The following is a 21,795-nucleotide window of genomic DNA, read 5'->3' as shown; positions in this document are numbered from 1 at the left end:
CAAGACTGGCTATAAGGTAGATGACAAGGACTAAGTACAGAATGACCTTTAGTTATTGTTAGAATATCCTTAACGGATAGCCTGTGAATTTCTGTCATGCCTGTGGCTGGTATGCATTTCTGGGAATTCAGGCTCCCATTGAGCTACCAGCTTTGAGGCATCCATTCTTATTCCTATCCATCACCCATTTGGCTACACTCCATCCTAGGCCTCGTTCTGGTCCACTGTGGACCATGATGAGGGTCCTCGATGGGAGTGTGTGTGTTTGGTTATCCCCCCTTCCACCCCATGCTATCCTTGGGTCACCTAGAAATGAGGGTTAATAGGAAGGCCAAAGAAATGTATACCTCTTGGTGGCTTGTGTCTGGACCCCCACACTGAAAATCCTAGTTGGGTCATTTGTCTTGTACCCGGTTATACGCTGGTTTCTTTTTAAATAGTCTAGATCATTAAATGAATAGCCAAGATCAGGGAGCTGGCCCACTGTACATTTTATAAATTCCCAAACCAGTTATAACAGCATCACCTGATAACCTGTTGGCAGTCTGGACCCTCGGGCCCCAAACCAGTTCAAGCTTGTCAGAAGCATTACCCAGGCAGCGCCTACTGAGCTGCATTTTATTAAGCCCTGTGAACAATCCAGATGCTTGCCAAAGCTTGAGAAGGACTGTGTAGACCAGCCTTTGAAGGTGAGAAAAGAGGCTGAGGATGCACTCCCCATCCAGAAGGTGGATGACCTAGTCCCTGGTCTAGGAAGAGATAAGACATCACCACGGGGGAGCAAGCAGATCTTCAAAGGCCATGCTGGTAACCGGCATCCCAGGGAAGAGGAGCTTTCAGGAGAGCCTGCTCGCCACATAGGCTTCCAGCAGGGCAGCATGTTCCCATTACAAGCATCTGACCTCCAGAATGAATCCCATTTACCACTCCAGTTAGAAAACGCAAAATCTCTAAGATGTTCTCCGCTGTCTTCCCAGTCATATTTACTGAGCACTGGTTTTGTTTGAGTAATATAGACATATAACAAACATCAAATATATAATTTAAAATTTTGAGTATCCTTGTTGAGATAGTAAAATGAGACAGGTGAAGTAAAAATTTTAAGTGATTTTACCGAATGACGAATATTCAAATATTATTTCAAAATGTAACCTGCATGTGATTATTAATGAGATATTTTCTTCTTCTCTTTTGGAGCATGTCTTGGAAATCCAGGGAATATGTTCTAATGACAGCACTTCTCAGTCTATGTTTAGCATATCTGAAGGCTCGGTAGCCACATGTGGCTAACCATTGCCTTGATGGACAGGGTAGGTCTAAATCTTGGGTCAAGGACAGAAATATGATCTGCTCAGCAGACTCACAATTCAAGGACTTTGTCCCAATCAAATATTTTTGTGCACATGGTCTGCTAGTGTTGTCACAAGGAGCATGGTCATGGGTTGATGAGGGAGTGGGTTGCGTGACATCCCTTAAGGGTTGTCTCATGGTCTCATTTCCTCGCTCTGTCTTATCTCTCTTCAGATCGAGTATGGCTTTTAAATCCCGCATGGGGTTGCATATTGACTTGGTATTTGCTCTTAGCATATTAAAGTGTTTGTCTCGTCAGTACCCTCTACTTAGAAGACAGCGAGGGCATTGGAAGCAAATAGTGCGTATGGCAGTGGCTCTACAGCCTGACACTTCACACCATCCCACTCAGTCCTGCCACGGTTGTGAAGGAAGCAGTAGGCAACATGGCTGTTCAGACCCCACATAGCTGAGCTGAGAACCTCACCAGAGACCTTTGTGTTCAGGATCTAGTTTACAACCTTCTCCCTCTTTTATTTCCTCTCCCCCCCCCATCCCTTCCCTTTCTTCTCCTCGCAGGCTCATGTAGCCTAGGTTGGCCTTCAACTCAGTACCTAGTCAAGGACTGCCTTGAATTCCGGGTCCTCTTGCCTCCCACCTCCCAGGGTTACCGGTGTGTACTGAAACACCCCGCTCCAGAGCTGGGGTCTCTCTTCTTCTTTGGGAGATCAAACCTTGCCTCCTCTACTTCCTGAGCTTCTTGGTGTGCTTCTCTGTTCTCTTCTATATTGATTGTTAGAAAGTGTTAGCCCCGGGTACTGGATGCAGACTTTATCGACCCGTTGGGTTGGGCATGCTGTCAACATAGGCACCGGTCTGTACAGAGCACTGAAAGTATGTTTTGACTGCAGCAGAATTCACTGGACCTGTTTTAGGGTCCATCTATGTCAGATGCTATTGGAAGACACTGATGGTAGAGACAGTGGTCAGGGACAGACCTACCGAGTCATCTCTCAAGATGGGAGAATGCTGAGGGGGTCGCACATTGTTCCCCCAAATGCTGTGATTTCGTATATGAACCCCGGACTACAGAATCTCACAGTTACCACCCACCACAGGCTTGTGCTCAGATCCCATGTAGTAAGTGGCTCCCAAATAGTAGTATTAACAACTTTTTGTTAATACTTTAGGATGCCCATAAAATCTCTGGGTCGGTAGTCCAGATAGAGTCTAGCAAGAATGGCTTGTGTCTTCTTCGTATTTGGTCCTCAGTCAGGAAGTCTTTGAGGGATGGGGAGAGCCTAAGAACTTGTAGGCAGAGTCAACCAAAGGCTTCTTTCTGCAGCTGTCAAGAGCATTTTTTTATGCCTTGAAGGCTGGGCTCATTTGGGCGCATTGGCTGCCAGGTGCCAATGATCACACTTCCATCTTCTTAGTTTCTGATACCATGGTAGCTGGGTTCTGAGACATGATGACCGGATGTGAAATCCCCAGACACAGGTTGCTCCAGAAGCTGCTCAACTGCTCATAGGCCTTGGGAGTAGCGTGGTTATAGTGCGTTTTGTTAGTCACATAGATCTAAACCCAGTCCGTATTAAAAGATAGTACAATTAGATTGGATAGTACAATTAGAGGTGGATAAAGTTACATTGAAGGTTAGCATGTGAGGTGGGAGATAATGTTATAGCCAATTTTGGAAAATCTAACCCCCCCCCCAGGAAAATGCAATTTGCTACCGCCTGTGAACAACAGGAGCTGAATCTCTGGTGGGAAAGCAGCCGCATCATGTGGTCACATTCTGTGTACATACAGGGGGTCACTAACTGAGTTTCATACTTCCATTCACATTGCGTGTTTCCATTAGGGAAGTCTTTATACATCTGTCATATTGTTGTGACCACACGGAGTTTCTTTAAAGTGTATCTTGGCCAACTCTGATTCGATCCTTTCGTTTAATGTCATTTACCTTTGCAAATCTTCTCTGAGCCCTGGATTATTCCCTGCTGTGTGGTACTGTGGTACTCAGCTTGATTTACCTGCATCACCTGGGATTAGAATGTTCATTTGTGTCTCTGCATTGTAGAATCCATGAGACCAGGCTCAGCATCTTCTTTCTCTGTCATATTCCCTGTGGGTGATATATTGTTGAAATTTGTCTTTGTTCTTTTTCACATGCATTTTCTGAAGGTGAACTGGGCAACTCAAAGGAAGGAAAAGACTCTACATATGTCATGGTGGTGCCCCCCATCTCCCTCCTCAATCTCTTTCTCCTTGTTCTCTTCTCCCCCCCCCCATCTTCTTCTTCATTTATGGAGGTAATAATTTAGCATGCTCATTAGGCCCTTGGACAGCTGTTGGGGTAAACTCTGCTGGGAAAAGTCATGGAACAGGACTCAGACTTATGGGTAGTCAATAAAGAAAAGAACCTGAGGCTATCTGACTGAGAGAAGCCAGGCTGTGCCCAACTGTAGGGATTTTACCACTGGTTGAACTCAGAACTTGTGTATCCAAGGAAGATGAGAACTCATCCACTGAACTGGACTCACAATGTAAACTAAAAAGAGAGCCAGGATGCCAGATATGGATTCCGTTAAACTTCCCTTTAGTCTCGGTAAATGTTTACTCACATTTCTAGGGTGATGTATCTTTTAGTGGTTGGCTAGGCTGTTTTCTATTTGCTGGGTTTTGTAGTTTGAGTCTAAAAGTTTGATAAAGGCAAGCGTGACAAGAATTAGACATCCACTGGACGCTGAACTCTGAACAATAATTCCTAGTAGTTCTTTTCAATTTTCCTGGTCCTCAACAAGGAGAGTGGCAGAGATGGGGGGGCACTATTCAAGCAAATATGGTGGGGTTGGAGGACGAGTCAGTAGAAATGAAGAGATAAATTAACCATGGAAGCAGGGGCCACACACTGAGAGTGTGAGTTTTCTATTTTCTTTTGATTTAGTTTACATAGAAGAAAATGGACGCAAGAGCTAGAGATTTCCCTGTAGCTCATAGCTGCGTCTTGCTGGGGCTACGGAAGAGGCTTAGTTTATCCGTCTGTGACACCGTTTTCTTTCTCTTCCTCTCAAAGCCCTATAGTCATGCATATCCATGAGTATTTCCCCAGTGTTCTGATATCTCTTCAGCAAGCAGTGAAGACCGCTGAACCTCACCCATCACTACGCACATTCTCTCAGGACTTTTGGTGTAGGAATTACAGAGGAATCTGATCACATTTACTTCTTGAGCCCACTAAATAAACTGCATACATTGGATGGCTTCTAACAGTTTTTCAGTAGCCTCTCTCTCTCTCTCTCTTTCTCTCTGTTGGAAGCTTGGAACCAAAAAGTAAAGGAATAAGCAAAATTTCCAAAGACTCCATTGGAGAATCTTTTTTAAGCCGTTTTCAGCTGTCTTGGGTCCCCAGTGTCCAAGGCCTTTGGCATCTGGGGCTACTGGTGTCACTTGCCTTCTAGAAGCTTCTAGTAATTATTTGCCCATGTCCCTCCTTGATCTTTTTGCTTCTATGTATCTCTGTGTTGTTTCTTCTGATAAGGAAATTTTCATTGGATTTAAGGTCCATTATAATCCCTAAGAACCCCATGTGGTTTGTAAAAATCTATTTCCCCAATAAAATCACAGGCTGAGGTTCCTGGCAGGGATAAAATGTTAGGGGGCACTATCCAGTCAGTTACATTCGGGAGTGGATGAAGGATTCAGCAGGAATGGAGAGGGATGGGCTGAGAAGTGTGGCTACAGCAAGGGCGTGTTCTGAAGCTCATCTCAAAAGTCTGTAATTTGTATTTTCTTTTCATCTGGAATTTCACAAATCCCGAGCTCCAGAGCTTCTGGGTGGCTTCATGAACACCCATGAAGGAGGAAGAAAGTAGTTTCTGCACCATCACTTTTATTTCGTGGGAAGATGAAGAACAATCTATTCAGCAGAATCCCTGACGTCGAAGCAAACATTTGTGATAAAGAAAAAAAACATTAACCCCGCATTAATTTTCTTGCCATGCTTTATTCTTAGAGCAGCTTTAGAGTTTCTCTAGGTAGCAGTGGAAGCCAAAGCAAAAATCAGAAGGCACTTTCTTTGCAGCAGACAGATAAAAGGCTCAGGGAAAAGGTCACTTTGGGGATACGCACACAACCATTAAAAGAAACCAAAGTCAAACAAACAGCTTTGCATCTCTCTTTTATGTTGGTTGTGAACATCCCTGTTGGACTGGGTGTTTTAAGTGAAACCCGAAAGCACAGGCACAGATACCGGTTATTTGTTAATTTCATAGTTTAATGGTGCATGTCTAAATTATCCCTGCGGTACAGTGACTAATGGTTCCTGAGTCTCTATCACTCGGCTAGGCAGCTGCTTGGAGCTTTGTGTGTTTTTATTTATTTATTTTATTTTCAAACAATATATTTTGATCATATTCTCTCCCCTTCTCCAGTCCCTCCCAGATACTCTGGCCCCTTCTTACCCACTTAACTTCAAGTTCTTTATCTTAATCAAAGTTTAAGACAAGATTGAAACAAAACGAAAACAGGTTCTGTTTTGTGTTGGTGACATGTTCCTGAAAAGGAGGCTTGCCCTAGAGAGAGGTCGATATACCAAGTGACATTCCATTAGAGGAAACTGATTTTCCCTTTCCTTGGAGCTATGAATTGTGAATAACTTCTTGGCTAGGAGTGGGTCTCTTTTCTACTTTCCCTTCCTTCCTTCCTTGCGTTGGGATTGTGTCTGGCTTGTGCGTCCATGGGTTTGGTACATGCCGTTACAGCTACTTGAGTTCCTATCTGCCTCAGGACTGTTGTGTCTGAGAAATGTCTTCTTTTTGCCCTCTTGGCTAATTCTCCCAACATATCTCCGAACTGATCTTATTCAGGACTGTTGTGTCTGAGAAATGTCTTCTTTTTGCCCTCTTGGCTAATTCTCCCAACATATCTCCAAACTGATCTTATTGCTCACATTTTTGGGGCAGCAACAAAGAGATTCAAAGACATTAAGCATGCTTTTTAAGACTACAAAGTGAGTGGGTCATGTTATAAAGACAGATCTGGAATGCAGGCAATTTGATTTTCCAGAATTTCAGGAGGTCTAGAAACTTAAGGACCGTAGAGGAAACAAAAATAATTAGTAGGACATTCTTGGATTTACTGGGGATAGCTTCACAGACAGAATAACCTAATACTTAAACGGGTGGTGGTGGTGTACTGCTAATCGATGACGGCAGTGGTGATGCTGATGAGGTGGCGAGGGTCCTGGTGGTGATGGGGATGGTATAGTAAGGACGTTTGTGGTGACAGAGTGATCACAACAGTGGTGATGATGATAACGGTGACGCTAATAATGGTGGCCGTGTTGATGGACTCTATCATTTTGAAGCATCTACTTTCTCCCATTAGCGCTATCGCATAAACTGTTGAGTTTATTTCCATGGGTGGTCATCATGTAAATGTCTCTTGAACATCTGCTTTGTGGAATAATCTGTTTGGAGCTGAGGAAATGAAGACTAAGGCTTTCTCTTGGTACTGACTACTTTTTACGTGCAAACAGGAGGGCCATTTGTTAAAGTTAAGTGGCAACTTGGACAGCCCCTTCACCTTTTCTGGTCTCCAAAGCTTTGCTTTTGCACAGGGAATCTTGGATATATCTGAAATTCATTTTGTTCTCCTAAGTTCCACCAACACCTCAAACTCTTTTATTTAGCAATAAAATATACATGTTGGTTGTAAAAAAAATTCAAACACTTGAAATGAATAAGAAATAGTACAAGTGGCTCCCATTTATCCTCTGCCCGGCAGAACAACAAATCACTGTTAATGGTTTCACATAGAATGTTCTCTCTCTCTGTATGCACAAGTGTCATGTGTAAGTATAGTTAGTGCACATAATTTTCCATATTTATTACATAATACCATATATCTAAGTCCGAAGCACACGATTACGTTTTTACTTTCCGTTTTCCTTTTCCCTGATAGAGGAGTTAGGAAGGAAGAGAATCGGTCTCCTTGTTCATTTTTTTCCCACTGTCTCTATTGCCTCTTTTTTTAAATTAATTTTTATTTAAATTAAAAACAATCTTATTTTATATACCAGTCTCCCTCATGTCCTCCCATTCCCCCCACCATCTCCCCATCCCATCTGCTATCCACTCCTCAGGGAGGGTGAGGCCTCCCATAGGGGATCATCAAAGTCTGTCACATCATTTGGGACAGGACCTAGGCCCTCCCCCATGTATCTAGGCTGAGAGAGTAGCCCCCCATAGGGAATGGGCTCCCAAAGCCCATTATCGCACTGTGGGTAAATACTGGTTCCACTGCCAGCAGCCCCATAGACTGCCCAAGCCCCCAGCTGACACCCACATTCAGGGGCCTGGGTTGGTCTTATGCAGGTTCTCCAGCTGTCTGTCAGTCTAGAGTCCATGAGCTCCCACTTGCTTAGGTCACCAGTTTCTGTGCGTTTCTCCTGTGTGGTCATGACCCCTTTGCTCATCACTCCTCCCTCTATACAACTGGATTCATCTCACTGCTTAGCTGTGGGCGTCTGCATCTGCTTCCATCAGCTGCTGGATGAAGGCTCTGGGATGGCATTTAAGGTAGTCATCACTCTCATTATAGGGGAAGGGCATTTAAGGTAGCCTCTCCACTATTGGCTAGGTTCTCAGTTGGGGTCATCCTCTATTGCCCTTAATGCCATATCTATTCTGGCCGCCACCCTACTCAGAGCTTTAAGGACAGCCTTTGACTGGGAGACCAGCTCTTTCAGTGCTTCCAAGAGGCTGCCTCTCTTGGGGGAGCCAGGATAGATGTTTGTGGGGCTGGGAGTGTTTTGGGCTAAAGCTGTTTGTCTCAGGAGAGGAGGGATGTGGACCTCTTCAGGTTCTCATGCTGGTGTGTCCCCCAAGCACAAAGACTGGTACCCCATGGAGAACTGACATAGATTTTAGCATCTGAACTCAGCAGGATCCAGCCTCCCAGACCCCTTTCTGGCAAGGCTAATACCTGCTGTTAAATGTGGACAGCTGTCCCAAAAGCTGTTGTCTGTGATCCTGGAACTGAGGTGTGACCCTGCTAGGTCAAAGGCACCCAGTAAGAGCATGATTTAGTCTTCCATCCTGACACACGGCGATCCAAGAGCTGCTTCTATTTTGATGTAGAAAAATGCTACTTGAAGAAAAAAAAAAAAAACTGTATTATAAATGCCCTACATCCTTAAGCCCAAATCACAGAGTTTTAGAACTTGCATTTAGCAAACTAGGGAATGTCTTTTAATTGAAGTGTTTGTTTTATACATAACACATCTCCTATGTTTTTTATGAAGTAAACAGTGTTTTCAGCTAGAGAGGAGCAGAATATATATGGGTCATTAGCAAGATAATCAATGTAAATAACCCTCATTATTTTACATTCTTGTGAAGGCATGGACGGAACATCCTATGCGACGTTTAGTTTATAGAGCATGGCATTCACTCCTTTAAAAATTATAATATTTTATTTATTTGCGGGAGAAGCATGTATACAACAGCGTGCATGGAGGCCAGATGACAAGCTGCCACGCGAGTCTCAGCGATAAAAATGGAGACCTCATACACGATAGCGTGTGCTGAGACATCTTGCCAGAGGTACAGAACCGTGTCCATGACCTAATTTTCAGTCTCCCTCACTGCAAAGAGAAAACCTCATGTCCACCAACAGTCATTCCCCATCCACCTGAAATTTGTCATCATCAGTAGCCATGAACACACCTCATCTAATTTGCATATTTCCCACGAACTGAAACACTTCACATATGCTCCTTTATGACCGGATCTTTTCATTTCACATGAGGATTTTGGCATTTGTGATTCATGTCTCATTATGTACCGGCACTTCATTTTAATTCATCGCTGGGTAATAATCCCCTGTGCGATTGTTTTGTATTTCCTTTATATGTTGACCACTACCTCACCTCCCAGGTGATGTGAACACTGGGATGTAAGTCTCTGTGTGGATATAGATTTTCTTGTCTCTTTGGCTATATTGCTCTGATATACCTCATAGTTTAAGAAATTGTCGAATCTCCAAAGTGGCTGAAATACCCACTAGCAATGTATAACTGATTCAGTTTCTTTACCCAATTTGCCAATTTATTACCATCTGTTTTTGAAGCCATGGTTACCCTAGTGGGATATGTTAGTATGTCCTAATATATTCACATTTCTCTTTGCATTTATTTGATATCTGTATTATCTTCTTTGAGGAAATCTCCATCTTGTTTCTTTTTACAATGAATTGATGTTTTAGTGTTGAGCTGTAAAGGCTCTTACATAATCTGGATGCAAACGTTTTAGTAGATACACGGCAGGAAAATACTTTATTTTCGTTCGTGGGTTATGTTCTCAGCAGCATCTGAACCCTATCCCTTCTTAGCCAGTCACAGTGAGAAAGGGATGCAACACCACACTATTCTCAGCTTGCTTCATTGGTTAGCTAGCTTTTCACCTCTCAACCTCCCATGCCAGGTCAGTAACACGTTCCTGCCTTAATTCTCCTTGAGCGTCTATGTTCCCTCCCTCTCCTCCCGTCCCTCCCTTTTACCCTCCTCTCCTTTTACAAATGAGTATTTGTATTAGCAGTTAAATTTCAGAAGCTCTGCCAGAGGCTGGGGATAATGAAAAAAAGAAGGATATAATTTCTATCCCCGAGAGATTTGTGCTCTTGTAGAGGAGGAAGACATCCATCATACATTAATGGACGCAGAAGGAGAAGTGTCGGGTGCTGTGGGAAAATCTTACAGGGCAAATGGCTCCAGCCCAGGAAATCCAGTTTTCTCCCACTGATGAGGTGAATCTTTAGTTGAGATCTCAAGGACAAAAAATACGATTTAGGTGGAAGAGGAACGTGCATATGGGCAGAAAGGAGCTAGGACCCTTTGAAAGGGGAGACAAAGCAGTTCTGCTTGGAACGTAGCAGAAGCAATCGCATGCTCCACCTGGTTTTTGAAGACTGTTTATTTAAGAACAGTGAGGCAGTGGTTGGGTTTTGTTTGTTTGTTTTCTTTTTCTGACCTGCTCCATTTCCAACCTGGGCCGATTCACCCCTCCTTAGGCAACCTGGTGGTCCCCCGCTCCCAGGAGGTCACCCTATTGATGCCGAACTTAGTGCCGATACCCGATGGGCATAGTGCACTACAGCACTACTCCTAGACTCAAGCGATCCTCCTGTCTCAGCCTCCCGAGTAGCTGGGACTACAGGCGTGCGCCACCGCGCCCGGCTGTTTTCATTTCTTAACCAGGAAAGGCAGGATGATCAGATTGTATGTCCCAAAAGAGTTCGATACATGCCTTGTGAAGAATGAATCGGAGAGAAAGCAGTGTGGGGACCAGGGCTTTGGGGGTATGTAGCTGAGGCTTAAGCGAGAGGCGTGTACAGTGTGAGCAGCATGGTGGTGGGAATGATCCAGGGGGGTTTTCTAGGCGCTCTCAGAAATAGAAGTCTACATGACTGTGGTGTGGGTAAAAAGAGGCATCACAAACTAGTGATGACTCCCTGGCTGTTTCTTCCCCTGTTAGTGTACTGTGAGCAAGGTTGAGTCTTCCAGCCTGTAAATACGAAAGCAGAGAGAATACTTTTATGAAGTTAAACTACTGTCTGACAAGTGAGTAGTTGAAGCACCAGGAATGACAGTAGGGATGGTAAAGTAACTCTCTCTTGGAGCACTTAACTAGCAGCAACATGCTGAATTTCACCTTCGTTAACCAGCTGAACTTCCACCGCACTCCCAGGAGATAGGTCCTATTGATTCTCATTTTATTATTAGTAAATTAGAGACATAGAGATTGAATAACTTGCTATAGTTCTCATCTCTAGAAACTATAAACCAAGATCTTCAGCCTGGGATGTCTGGTTCTAGATCCTGTTTTTGGCGCCCTTATATCTTGTAACCAACCTGTCCTGAGTCCTTACATATCTTAAACCTTTGGCATTGTTTACAGCATCTTGAAATTAATTTGATGTTTTTTGAAGGAAATCATGTGTTGCTTGTTCCACTGCATCAGACACGTTTTTAAAGGCCCAGTTACTTTGTAGACTTAGGCAAGGTAATAACATGGGAGTTCCACGGCCCCCATCATCTGGGTAGATCCTGACTCTCAGGAAGTGTTAGGAGGAATCTGGGAGTTCAGGGGCAGTGCAGATGTTTATTTAATCTCTGTCAAGATGAGACCACTTCCATTTGTCATGGTTTAGCTCTGGCCATAACCAGATGGCTTCCAATCACTACTTGGGGCTGGGACATTTCACCTGGTATGAATATCCTCAAATCTGAAATCTCCCACTTATCCATGTTTTGATGGAGGCAGATTGTTTAATGTTCTCTCCCTTGTTTCCTTCATTATAAAATGAGAAAATTTCTCATGGTGTTTGTGAATTAAATGGTACAGCACCTGTAAAATGTAGCTCAGTGCTTAGCATTATCCTGGTTTAATACCATTATCCAAAATGTTGATAGGTAAAATGGGGAACTTCATAATGTTCCCCAAATATGATACAGCTTTCTTCAAAGTTAATTGGCATTGATGACAAAAATGTGAAATGTATCAAAATGCAGTAACTAGTGCATGGTTATTTCTACAGTGGGATAAGTCAAACTACACACGAAGATGGGTGAAACTCATGTGGTCTAGAGAACAGATACAGGAAATTTTTTTTTGGAAAAATGTGGGTTGGAAGTGGTATTTAAAGCCAGGCAGGGCTATATTTATTCCACCCATGTGGAGGAGGGAGTATTTTGAGTCAGAAAAACAGTATGAAAATCCCTTTGAGTCAGAAACACATGAAAAACCTAGGTAGGACAGGAATGAAGTTATATTGCCTGGACATTGTCCATAGCCTGGATAGCAATGGCCGTTGCTCATTGCATAAGAGTCCTCTAGGACACTGAGTGACAGAAGCAGATAGTCAAGGATGGACTTGACTTAGGAATGTTTGGTAACCCCCAATGCTATTCTTTTGTTTTGAGTATTCTTTGTAGGTAACTTTGACTGAGATCATCCCCACTCTTGAAAGAGAAGTTCATATGTTCTTGCAATAAGTATCTTCTGTCCTGTAGAAGCAATGACTTCTCTTTCACAAACTTTCATTCTGGGCCACAGGTGCTCCTCTTACATGACCTCACATGCTTGTTTGTCCAAACCATTCAGCATTATGCCCATTACCATGACACCATTACTAGCTGAGCATCCTTTGCTTTAGATGTGTCCCAATGGTCGGATGAAATAAAATCACCTACTTAACCTGTTTCAGTTCTGTCCTGTGTTGTTCTTAGCTGCACATTGATGTCTGAGCTCCATAAAGCATTCATATGAGCAGAGGCTGTGTCTACTCATCTTAATATTACCAGTTAGAGCCTAAAAATTACTTAGGAAATGAATTCACATAGGATATTGTAAATCCTGAAGTCTACATCTTTACCTTAGTTCCTAGTGACAAGTAGTATTGTGCCTACACATCCTAGATGCTTGGTAGTATATAAATGGCTTGGACAACTGAGGGCTTATTCTCTTCTGAAGCATGCTAGAGATGACTTTTGTATAGGCTAGCAGTCTGTCCTTATATATCTTGCTGCTTGCTAACCTATACACATTTCTGTCTGACATTTCTGATTGATCTTTAAGCCTCAAGAAACAATCCATTTGGAAAATCTAGAGGTTCAAATGGACCAGATAAATTTCTATATGTACTCTAGTCTTTGTAAGATTTAACCTTTCTCATGGTGAAGGTCTTGTTAAAAATTTAAAATAAAAATTAAAAAAGAAAAGCATTTCAATTGATCACTACATCACCTTAATACTTTAATTAGCAAACTGTATTGAATTATTATTTTCCTTCTAATTAGTGCTATTCTTTGGACTCCCTAGCTATGGTTTCCACTCTTGATTACAGCCTTCTGTAATTTCAAAACTTCACTTTACTTTTCTCCTTGCAGTGTTTAAGAAGCTATTGATAATAGCAGGCATTGAGAGAAATAAAGGACATACATTTTCCGTATTGTTTATTAACAGAGTAGTCATTTACATAACTGGGATATGTAGGGGAGAGTAATTGCTTATGAGAGCCAGTCTCCAACTTGGGCATTTTCAGTGTATACTGTAACATAGCTCGGCCTTCTCCTGGGTTTTTATGCCCCCAGGTGCCTCAGAGGCCATATGATGTCTCCATACAGAGTCCATAGCTTTGTTGTGAGGCCCGTGACAATGAGGTATTTGGAGAATTAGCCTAGTGAAAGGCCTCAGGAGAGCCTTGGATGCCATCCCCTCTCCGACTCAGTAGGCTCCGTGTTAGCCTTTGGAAGTGCATGTTGGTAAATGCTCTTTGGCAGGCTGTGTTATCCTGGCCTTCCTCTTTGGAATTGACTGTCTTTGTCTAGCCAAGGCTGTGTCTCAAAAGAAAATAAAAGGAACAAAAGAAGAAAGGTGAGGGAAGGAAGGAGGGAGGGGAGGTGTGTGTGGGGGGGAGGGAGGGGACGACAATGACGACCATGCACAGTGGCTTTCCTGTGCCTGCCATTTCCTGTCCTCGATGCACTTGGAATTTTTGAAACCCTGAATATTGATATTGTTATCCCATTTCAGGAAAAAAGAAACCATTAGAGTTGTCAACAAATTTCTGTTGTCACACAGTCGCCACCGTCGCCACCAAGGTCTTTTCAGGGGTGTCTGTGCTGTACTGTCCCAGGATGTACTTATGATCTCCGAAGAGATCTCCCGTTTCGGTGACCTGGGCAAAGGCGTGCCGTTGGAGCCCGACAGCACAGGTCCAGTCTGTTTAGAATCAGGAGATATGCATGGGAGGAGTGAATTCACCAGTGCAGATTTCATCAGCACTGAGACTGAGGGTCACCTTCCCAGACTTAAATATCAATACAGGGTAGGACCCGCGGCTTCTCTAAGAAAAAGACAGTAGATCCAAAGAGGAAGACCCTCTGTATCCCAGGCTTGCCTCCAACGTAACATCCCTTTGCCTTAGCCCCCTACTAAGTGCCGGCATCAAGGGCACGATTCGCCATGCCTGGCTAGTCACTGCCATTCTTGTTGGTGAGTTCCAGCAGCACACGTCTCCAGCCAGTCCAGCTGTTCCTACTCTTGTAAAGACACATGTCCTCTCCTTCTCTCCCGCCCTGCAGAGCATGATGATTGTGGCAGTGGACAGAACAACTGTGACAAAAATGCCATCTGCACCAACACAGTCCAGGGACACAGCTGCACCTGCCAGCCGGGCTACGTGGGAAATGGCACCATCTGCAGAGGTAGGCTTGCTGCTTTGTGGGGCACCTCTACCTGCTGGCCCACCTGTGCTGTGGAGAGTCCTGCCTGCTGTCACCGTGGTAGCTGGACACAGCTGGCCAGGACACTGTACATGGGAGCAGAGCCTTAGCAGATTTGGGTTGTGGGTGTGGGTCCCGGTGCCGGACCACATCCGAGTGGAGCCCTCTAGAGTTGTCTTGAAGAGAAAGTTGGAAGTTCCGAGGAAAGAGCCAATGCTGATATAAGTTTGGGTTCATGTGAGCTGTGTTGCTCATAGATCAAGTGGTTCAGTCCTACGCACACAGAGGCTGTCTGCTTGACTGAGAAACTTTCCACTTAGAGATGCTGGCTTTGTGTACATTTATAGTCATCGTCACATCCTTCCTTCACTCTCAGAAGGATGTGGAGCCTTGCTCCTGTCCGGTCCCATCCGGTCACACACTATCCACATACGTTCTCCACACAAGCACATTGATTCCTGCCAGTCCTTGGGCACTGACATCCTCTCTGCCTTCGTGGGTGGCCAGTTCCTTTATGTCTCTACTCTGATGTCCACATGTCATGGAGGCATCTTGAGGTGTCTCTCAACAGTGTTCCCAAGGTCAAACCTTGCTCGTCTGCGTTTCATAAACAGCCTGAATGGACACAATATGTTACACATGTGTGCATGCCTCTGTGTTATTTGCCTTGCCACGAAGGTGGAAGGCCTGGGTAGCATATCCTCCAACTTAATATCTCGGAAATGAGTGTGCCGGCAAACTATAGCTGTTCCTTAACTGTGTGATAACCAGCCCAATTTATCAAAGAGGAAAGGGACAGAACTTCCCTCCTTCTCTCTTTCCCTTCCTACCTCTTCTTTCCCGACTAGAAACTAAAATGAAAGCAGAAACAACAGACAGTTAAAATCAAAATGGGTAACTTTACAAGTAAAATTTTACTTGCACACGGGATAAACAGACTAAAGCCCTTTAAACCAAGCAGTATGCATGGCTAAATATCGTGGCATTACATGGAAAGAATGCTTGCAGACAGTTCCAAATGAGATTATCATAACCTGACCCCAGGGTTAAGGTTCTGAGAGGGAGAGTGTTTATCTGCTTCGCCAGCCCAGCATTAGTGCTGAAATGGAAATCAGGCTTTAACTAAGCAGCTGTCAGTAAGTAGCTGATAGACTAAGCCTCCTTTCTTATCTGTCATTAGCTGGATAAAATCTGGTGATCCTGGAAAGCATTCTTGTCTCGGTGGCTGATAAAATTGGCATTTATTTTGTAAATACACAGTGAGAGAAAATTCGATGTCTGGACACCAAAGAGCAGAGGTAAGACAAGACCCCAGAGGACTCATCATTTAGAAATGGAAAAAGATTTGAACTGATGCTTCCATCCAAGTAGTCCAACTTACAAAGCGACATTGGATCATACAAAGGAGGCGCATAAGAATTATGAAAATATTGAGCCCTGTACTAAGCTGGTGTAAGCTTTAGGATTCTTTTGGTTGCCAGCAACAGGGAGCAACCAGGAGCACTAGCTGTGCTTTTCAGGGCCCAGAAACAAAAGAAAGTTTGGGCTTCCTTTACAAAAGTGGGCGCTTAAGGCGCTCAAATATTTATTCTCATTTGTGCTGGGAATTGACTGTTCAGAGTTGTTTCCTTGGGCATGCAGACAGTCTCTGTGTGATTGCTGACCCACAGGATAGCTGTGGGCCTTCCCTATGGCTTCCTCATATGGATATGGCCCTCATATCCTGACCTTGCTTAAGGCAGAGAACTTGAATCGAGCATCTCCCCTTCTCCAGATTCCATATCCTAAATCCACAGCAGCCAGGGCACTTCAGGATCTGATGACCTCTGAGGCAGTTCTCTGGATATCTGCAACCATTCACCAGGACCTTGATATCCAGCACCCAGGAGGGCACTGCCATTCATATTCTGGAAATAGCACAGTATACGTGCCCCACCCCAACCCTTTCAATGTCTGCTGGTAGAAACCTCTAAGCTACTTTGGTAGCATAGAGACGGAGAGAGGCATCCAGAGGGATTGTACTTGGACTAAAGCTCTAGATTTCCAGGGCATCCAACCCAGCCTCTTGTCTTACCCAATCGCTGGTGAGTAAGGGAGAGGATGTACAAACGTGTTGGCTCATTCTTCACATCTGTGCTAAGACTCAGGGTGCCCAGGATAACGCTCATCCTGGCTCTTCCTGAACCCTGCCTAGAACAGGTCCATGTGTGTGAGGTTATTAAGAACTTTGCAGCAGTGATTACAGAATGCCCAACCCCGCATGTGGAGGCCTTCCAGGTAGTGTGTGCTTGTGAAGCTGTTCCTACATGTTGTGAACAGGAATGAATTGAAACAAAACCAGGTTTCCCAGGAGTGACCCTCCTGTAATATGTGGGTGTCCAGTCCTCTCTGGTTGCTTTTCAAGCCCCGGGTGCCCATCCTGCTGCCTTAGGCTGGAGGGTTAGCCTTTCTATGGTCCAAGAAGCTCTCTAGACACTACGCCAGCCACCAGGCATTACATGGCTCCTTTACTCACCCCCTTCCTGCACACCTGCTTCCTGCAACAATGCTTAGTGAAAGAGGAGTGCAGTAGAACCCTTGGAAATGTCCTCAAGAGGCAATATTAGGCCAATAGTCTTTTTAATGGAATATGCACTCCGGCATCTAGATTGTGTAACAAAGCAAGCCTGTCTGGGGTCACAAGAGTGCGGGGTCACCCAAGCTTTTTGCAGTCCTAGAAGTCATTGATTCCTGAAATAGATATGCAAACCAAGCCCAGTGTGAAGCCTAGGCTGCTAATGGCTGTCTGGCTTCAAAGGAAAGCCCTATAGGTTCACTGCATAAATTGTAGGCACATAAGCAAGTCTTCCTTGTAAAGCTTCTAAAACTGCTGGAGGGGATGTGTTATGAGCACTTTGCAGGGAGTACTTGCATAGAAGAGCTACTGCCTAGACACACCTATCTGATAGGAAGCCGGGCACACTCTATGCCAGGAAGCCAGACCTAGAAGGCCAGGGAAGGTCTGGCACAGAAAGAGTAATGTGGCAGCTCACATTCACAATGCCACTGAGATCTTGAATTAGAGCATGTGGTAAGGACAGCAGACATCTCACAGGTGCAGAGTTCAGCAGCTCATCAGCAGTGTGAGAGGTGGAGGAGCAGAAGAGTAAGTTGTTATACCAAGCTATCACTGAAAATAATAAAATTGATGAACTGCCAGACTGTGAACCAGAGAAGATGAAATTTGAAGATTTTGAAGCAAATGGCAAGGGAAATGTGAAGCCTTTGGCAAAGGTGCGTACAGCACGCGAGCCAGAGTTCGGAAAGCTGGTTAATGTAGTGAGGGAGAGCTGGGGAAGGCTTCGCTGGGAAATTCTGCTGTTAGGTTTGCAGACAGCTTGCTGGGGAGACCGGTGATGAAAAAGATTGACAAGGTAGGAGGGCTTGACCCAGCCAGAGACCAACCCATTTGTCAAATCACATCCGTAACATAAACAGAGAAGGGCTCCATGGGCATCTCTACTCAGAGAGCAATTTTCAAGCAGCTCAGGAAGGGTTTTGAGAATTTAACCCATCTCTCACTGGTTCATATAGGCAGAAAACAAGTAGATCGGGGTAGCCAAGGTCCAGACTCAGTCAGTGGGATGAACCGTTGGAACAAACATGGAGTGTTCTTTTTAACATTATTTATTTTACTTGTTTGTGTGTGTGTGTGTGTTTGTGTGTGTGTGTGTGTGTGTGTGTGTGTGTGCGCGCGCGCGCGCGCGTGCCTACTTCTCCGCGTGAACATCCATTATGCAGGTATCTGCAGAAGCCAGAGGGGGCATTAGATTTCCTACAGTTTTGGTTACATGTGGTTCTAGCCACTGTGGAGGGTGCTGGTAACTGAACCCAGGTCCTCGACATGAGCAGAATGCGCTTCCAACTGCTGAGCCATTTCTCTGGCTCCACGTTTATGCTAAAATCTCCTCTGCACGGTGGTTAGTACCGTGGTTAGTACAGAAGGATCCCCTGCTGTTGCTGATTAAGCATCTCCCTAGGTACTTGTTTTTGGGCCATTTAAGTTACTGCGCGACTCTCAAAATATTCAGGGCTATTGAGACATTTGGCTACAAATCATTTGCAAAAAGATAAAGCTGATGTAAGTGTAGATGACGAGAACTCCATTTCAATTAAGCTCAACAAGTCAGAGAACATGGGACACATAACATGGGACATGAATTTGAACATACAGATGTAAGAAATTACTTGTCAGGGACATGCAGACCCAGAACATGCTTAAGCATGCATAGACCCGAGAAATGGTTTTCAGAGCATTAAATCTGTCTGTCTGTCCATCCAACAATCTACCCATCCATTAATTGACCTCCATTTTTCTTCCTAAAAAAGCCCTTTCTTATTAAAGGAAGCCTAAACTTTTAACATAATGCCTTTCCCTGTGAAACTAGCCCCTTCTAGATACTTTGAGCCGCATCTCCCAGTACATACATAGTCTTTCCCTGCTAAACAGCAAACGGCACACATTTTGATAGTTAGGAATAATTGTTGAAATTTTCCATGGAACACTTTCAAATAGCAGTTGTCTGTGAGTAACCATACAACAGAAATAAACGTGGAAGTGGGGGAAGGGATTGTATTAAAATAAAAATCATTTTCCTCTAAGTCTGTCTCCGACTGGGCGATAGGGTCATCTCCCACCAGATTGCGTAGAACAGAGATCTAAAAGTTATTATCTTTGGTTTCTGGTTTTCATGTTGGAAACCACCCCATCAGCAAGCCCATCATTTGTCCTTTATCCACAACGCAGTAATTTCTTACCACTCAACACCTCTGCCATAGCTGAGGCCATAATCATCTCTCCGCCGATGTATGTACTAGAAAAAAAAAAAAAAAAAACTACAGCTAGAATTTTGCAAAGTACAGATGTGATTGCAAGGATCATATATGGTGACTTCCATTTTCTTGCAGACGGAGTAGTGGAGAGCTAGGGTTGATGCTGAAATCACTGAGGAGAGAGAGGCACTTCGGGAAATGAGCAGCCACAGCATTGAGAGGCAGGCCAGCCAAGGGCGGGATTGGCTTTGGTGGGAGGAAAAGCCCTCTCGTGGGTCTAGAATGAATAGAAAGCCCAAAGGTTGCCACTGTCCTTCTTCCTTGAGGTTATAGAGTTCCAAAGAAAATGCAGCCTTTGCTGGAGGGGACACCATAAGATTAAATGCTCAGAAGATGGGACATGGAGCTGTTGGGTGAGGCCTTGCTCTCCTGTGGCTCTGTGTGGTGGGCTCATAACAGAGACCTCATCAGGCTTCTTGAATGCTGGGAAGGTATGAGGGGCCCCTCTGACACCCCCCCCCCCGGCTCCTGCCTGCATTATTATTTATGATGGTTGGTTGCTGGAGATTGTAGTAAGCAGTACTGGTTAAAACTGGTTTTGCAAACTTCCTGTCAAACCAAGGCTTACCATCAAAAAACTGCCACCCAATTTATCAGCAAGTAACGTGTTACGGACCTCAATGGGGAAGCATTTTATGAGTCAGAGAGGAGGAAAAGCCTCTAAGCCGGGAAAAGGTTGTTATGCTTAATATTTCAGTAATACGTCCTTTGAAAATGTAACTGGCACTAGAAAATAGAACAAAGTTTTCTTGTACTTGGTTACTGAGGGACACCGATGCCTGGAAGTTTGATGCAGGGCTGTGGGCTCCTGGCAGCTATACCGCCTTATCGTCTTTCCAAAACAAGACAGGGGGCATTGACAGAGAGGGAGGCAGAAGCAGACTTTGGTGGGAGAAGCCTCCTCCACTGGTTGTATTCCTTGGCTTGTTAAGGTAGATGATGCAGTCTTTTTTTCCCCCCACTGTAAGATGTTAATTTTGTGTGTGAGATTTCTTTTTTTTAATTTAAATCAAAACAATCTTATTTTACATACCAATCCCAGTTCCCTCTCCCTCCTATCCTCCTTCTCTCCTTACATTCTCCCCATCTTACCCCCCATCCACTCCTCAGAGAGGGTAAGGCCTGCACTACTCAGTGGTAAAAAAAACAATGGCATCTTGAAATACACAGGCAAATGGATGGAACCAGAAGAAACCATCCTGAGTGAGGTAACCCAGTCACACAAAGACACACATAGTATGTCCACACTCATAAGTGGACATTAGACATAGAGCAAAGGATCACCAGCCTACACTCCACAACCCCAGATAATGCAGTCTTATCTGGGCCTTTAGTATTTCTTTCCTTCTGCTGCATTTCCAGGAGTATACACTTAGATCACAGTTCACCACTTAGTGATGTCAGTACTTACTTTTAAATTTAAAGCTTACATTCTACTAGATAGTGGCTGAGTCCCCAGAGGCTTAAAAGGAAGCATGCTAAGCTGAATCTCAGAGGGTGTGGAAATACAACTCATTGACAAGCGTTGCCTCTTTCCAGAGCAGAGGTTGCACGTGGGTGAGTTTCATAGGTGTTTGCACTACAGTTGTCATGGCATAAATGACCCACAAGATTAGCAGAGCAAAATAAATACCCATCAGTCCATTTGGTTTTCAAACAGGCAACTAAGCATTGGCTTTCTGTTGAGCTGCCAGGACAAGGTCGCCGTTCTTTCCTAAGCAACAATTCCCGATGGGCTGAAAGCCTTTCCTGAGACAGCATCATAAGCAATGCCAGAGTCAGGCTCCAGGCTCAGTGCTGCATTGTGAACACGGTTGGAGAGCAAAATATTCATATTATTCAGGGACCGGAGCTGGGGCTGGGGGTGGTCACTATGGCTGCTTTCACGGCAGACCTGAGTTCAGTTCCTCGCACCAGTATTGGGTGGCTCATAATTATCTGTCACTCGAGCTTTGGAGCATCTGCTGTCTTCTAACCTCCACAGTACCCACACTCACATGCACATACTCATCCCCCACACTCATACATATAATTAAAGATAATGGAAATAAATCAGAGAGGGGCAGCCACTGTCGAATGCCATTGTAGAACACATTGTGTATAGACGGAGAAAATACTGCTTTGTTTTTACCACGTTTAAGGCACGATTAGCTTAAACAATTCTGTTACTCTCTCCCTTTGGTGTGAGTGCCTGTGAACGTGTGTGTGTGTGCATGCCTGTGTGCGTGTATGCGTGTGTGCGTGTGTGTACATGCATTTATACTTACATATGTGTGTATGTGTGCATACATACTTATGCTGTGTGTGTGTGTGTGTGTGTGTGTGTGTGTGTGTGTGTGTGT

General features: G+C 44.3%; 1 protein-coding gene across 1 annotated transcript in view; it reads left to right on the top strand.

Annotated features, from left to right (window-relative positions):
- The window catches only part of Nell1 (neural EGFL like 1), a 651,975-nt gene that overhangs the window by 370,095 nt on the left and 260,085 nt on the right, over positions 1–21,795 (top strand). Inside the window, exon 13 of the mRNA XM_051174243.1 lies at positions 14,441–14,563. Within this exon, the coding sequence (XP_051030200.1) occupies positions 14,441–14,563 (123 nt within the window). The remainder of the gene's footprint in view (positions 1–14,440; positions 14,564–21,795) is intronic.

Source organism: Phodopus roborovskii, unplaced genomic scaffold, assembly GCF_943737965.1.
Source record: "Phodopus roborovskii unplaced genomic scaffold, PHOROB, whole genome shotgun sequence".
Lineage (NCBI taxonomy): Eukaryota > Metazoa > Chordata > Mammalia > Rodentia > Cricetidae > Phodopus > Phodopus roborovskii.
The sequence above is the reverse complement of the archived record's forward strand: the minus strand, read 5'-3'. Positions and strand labels throughout refer to the sequence as shown.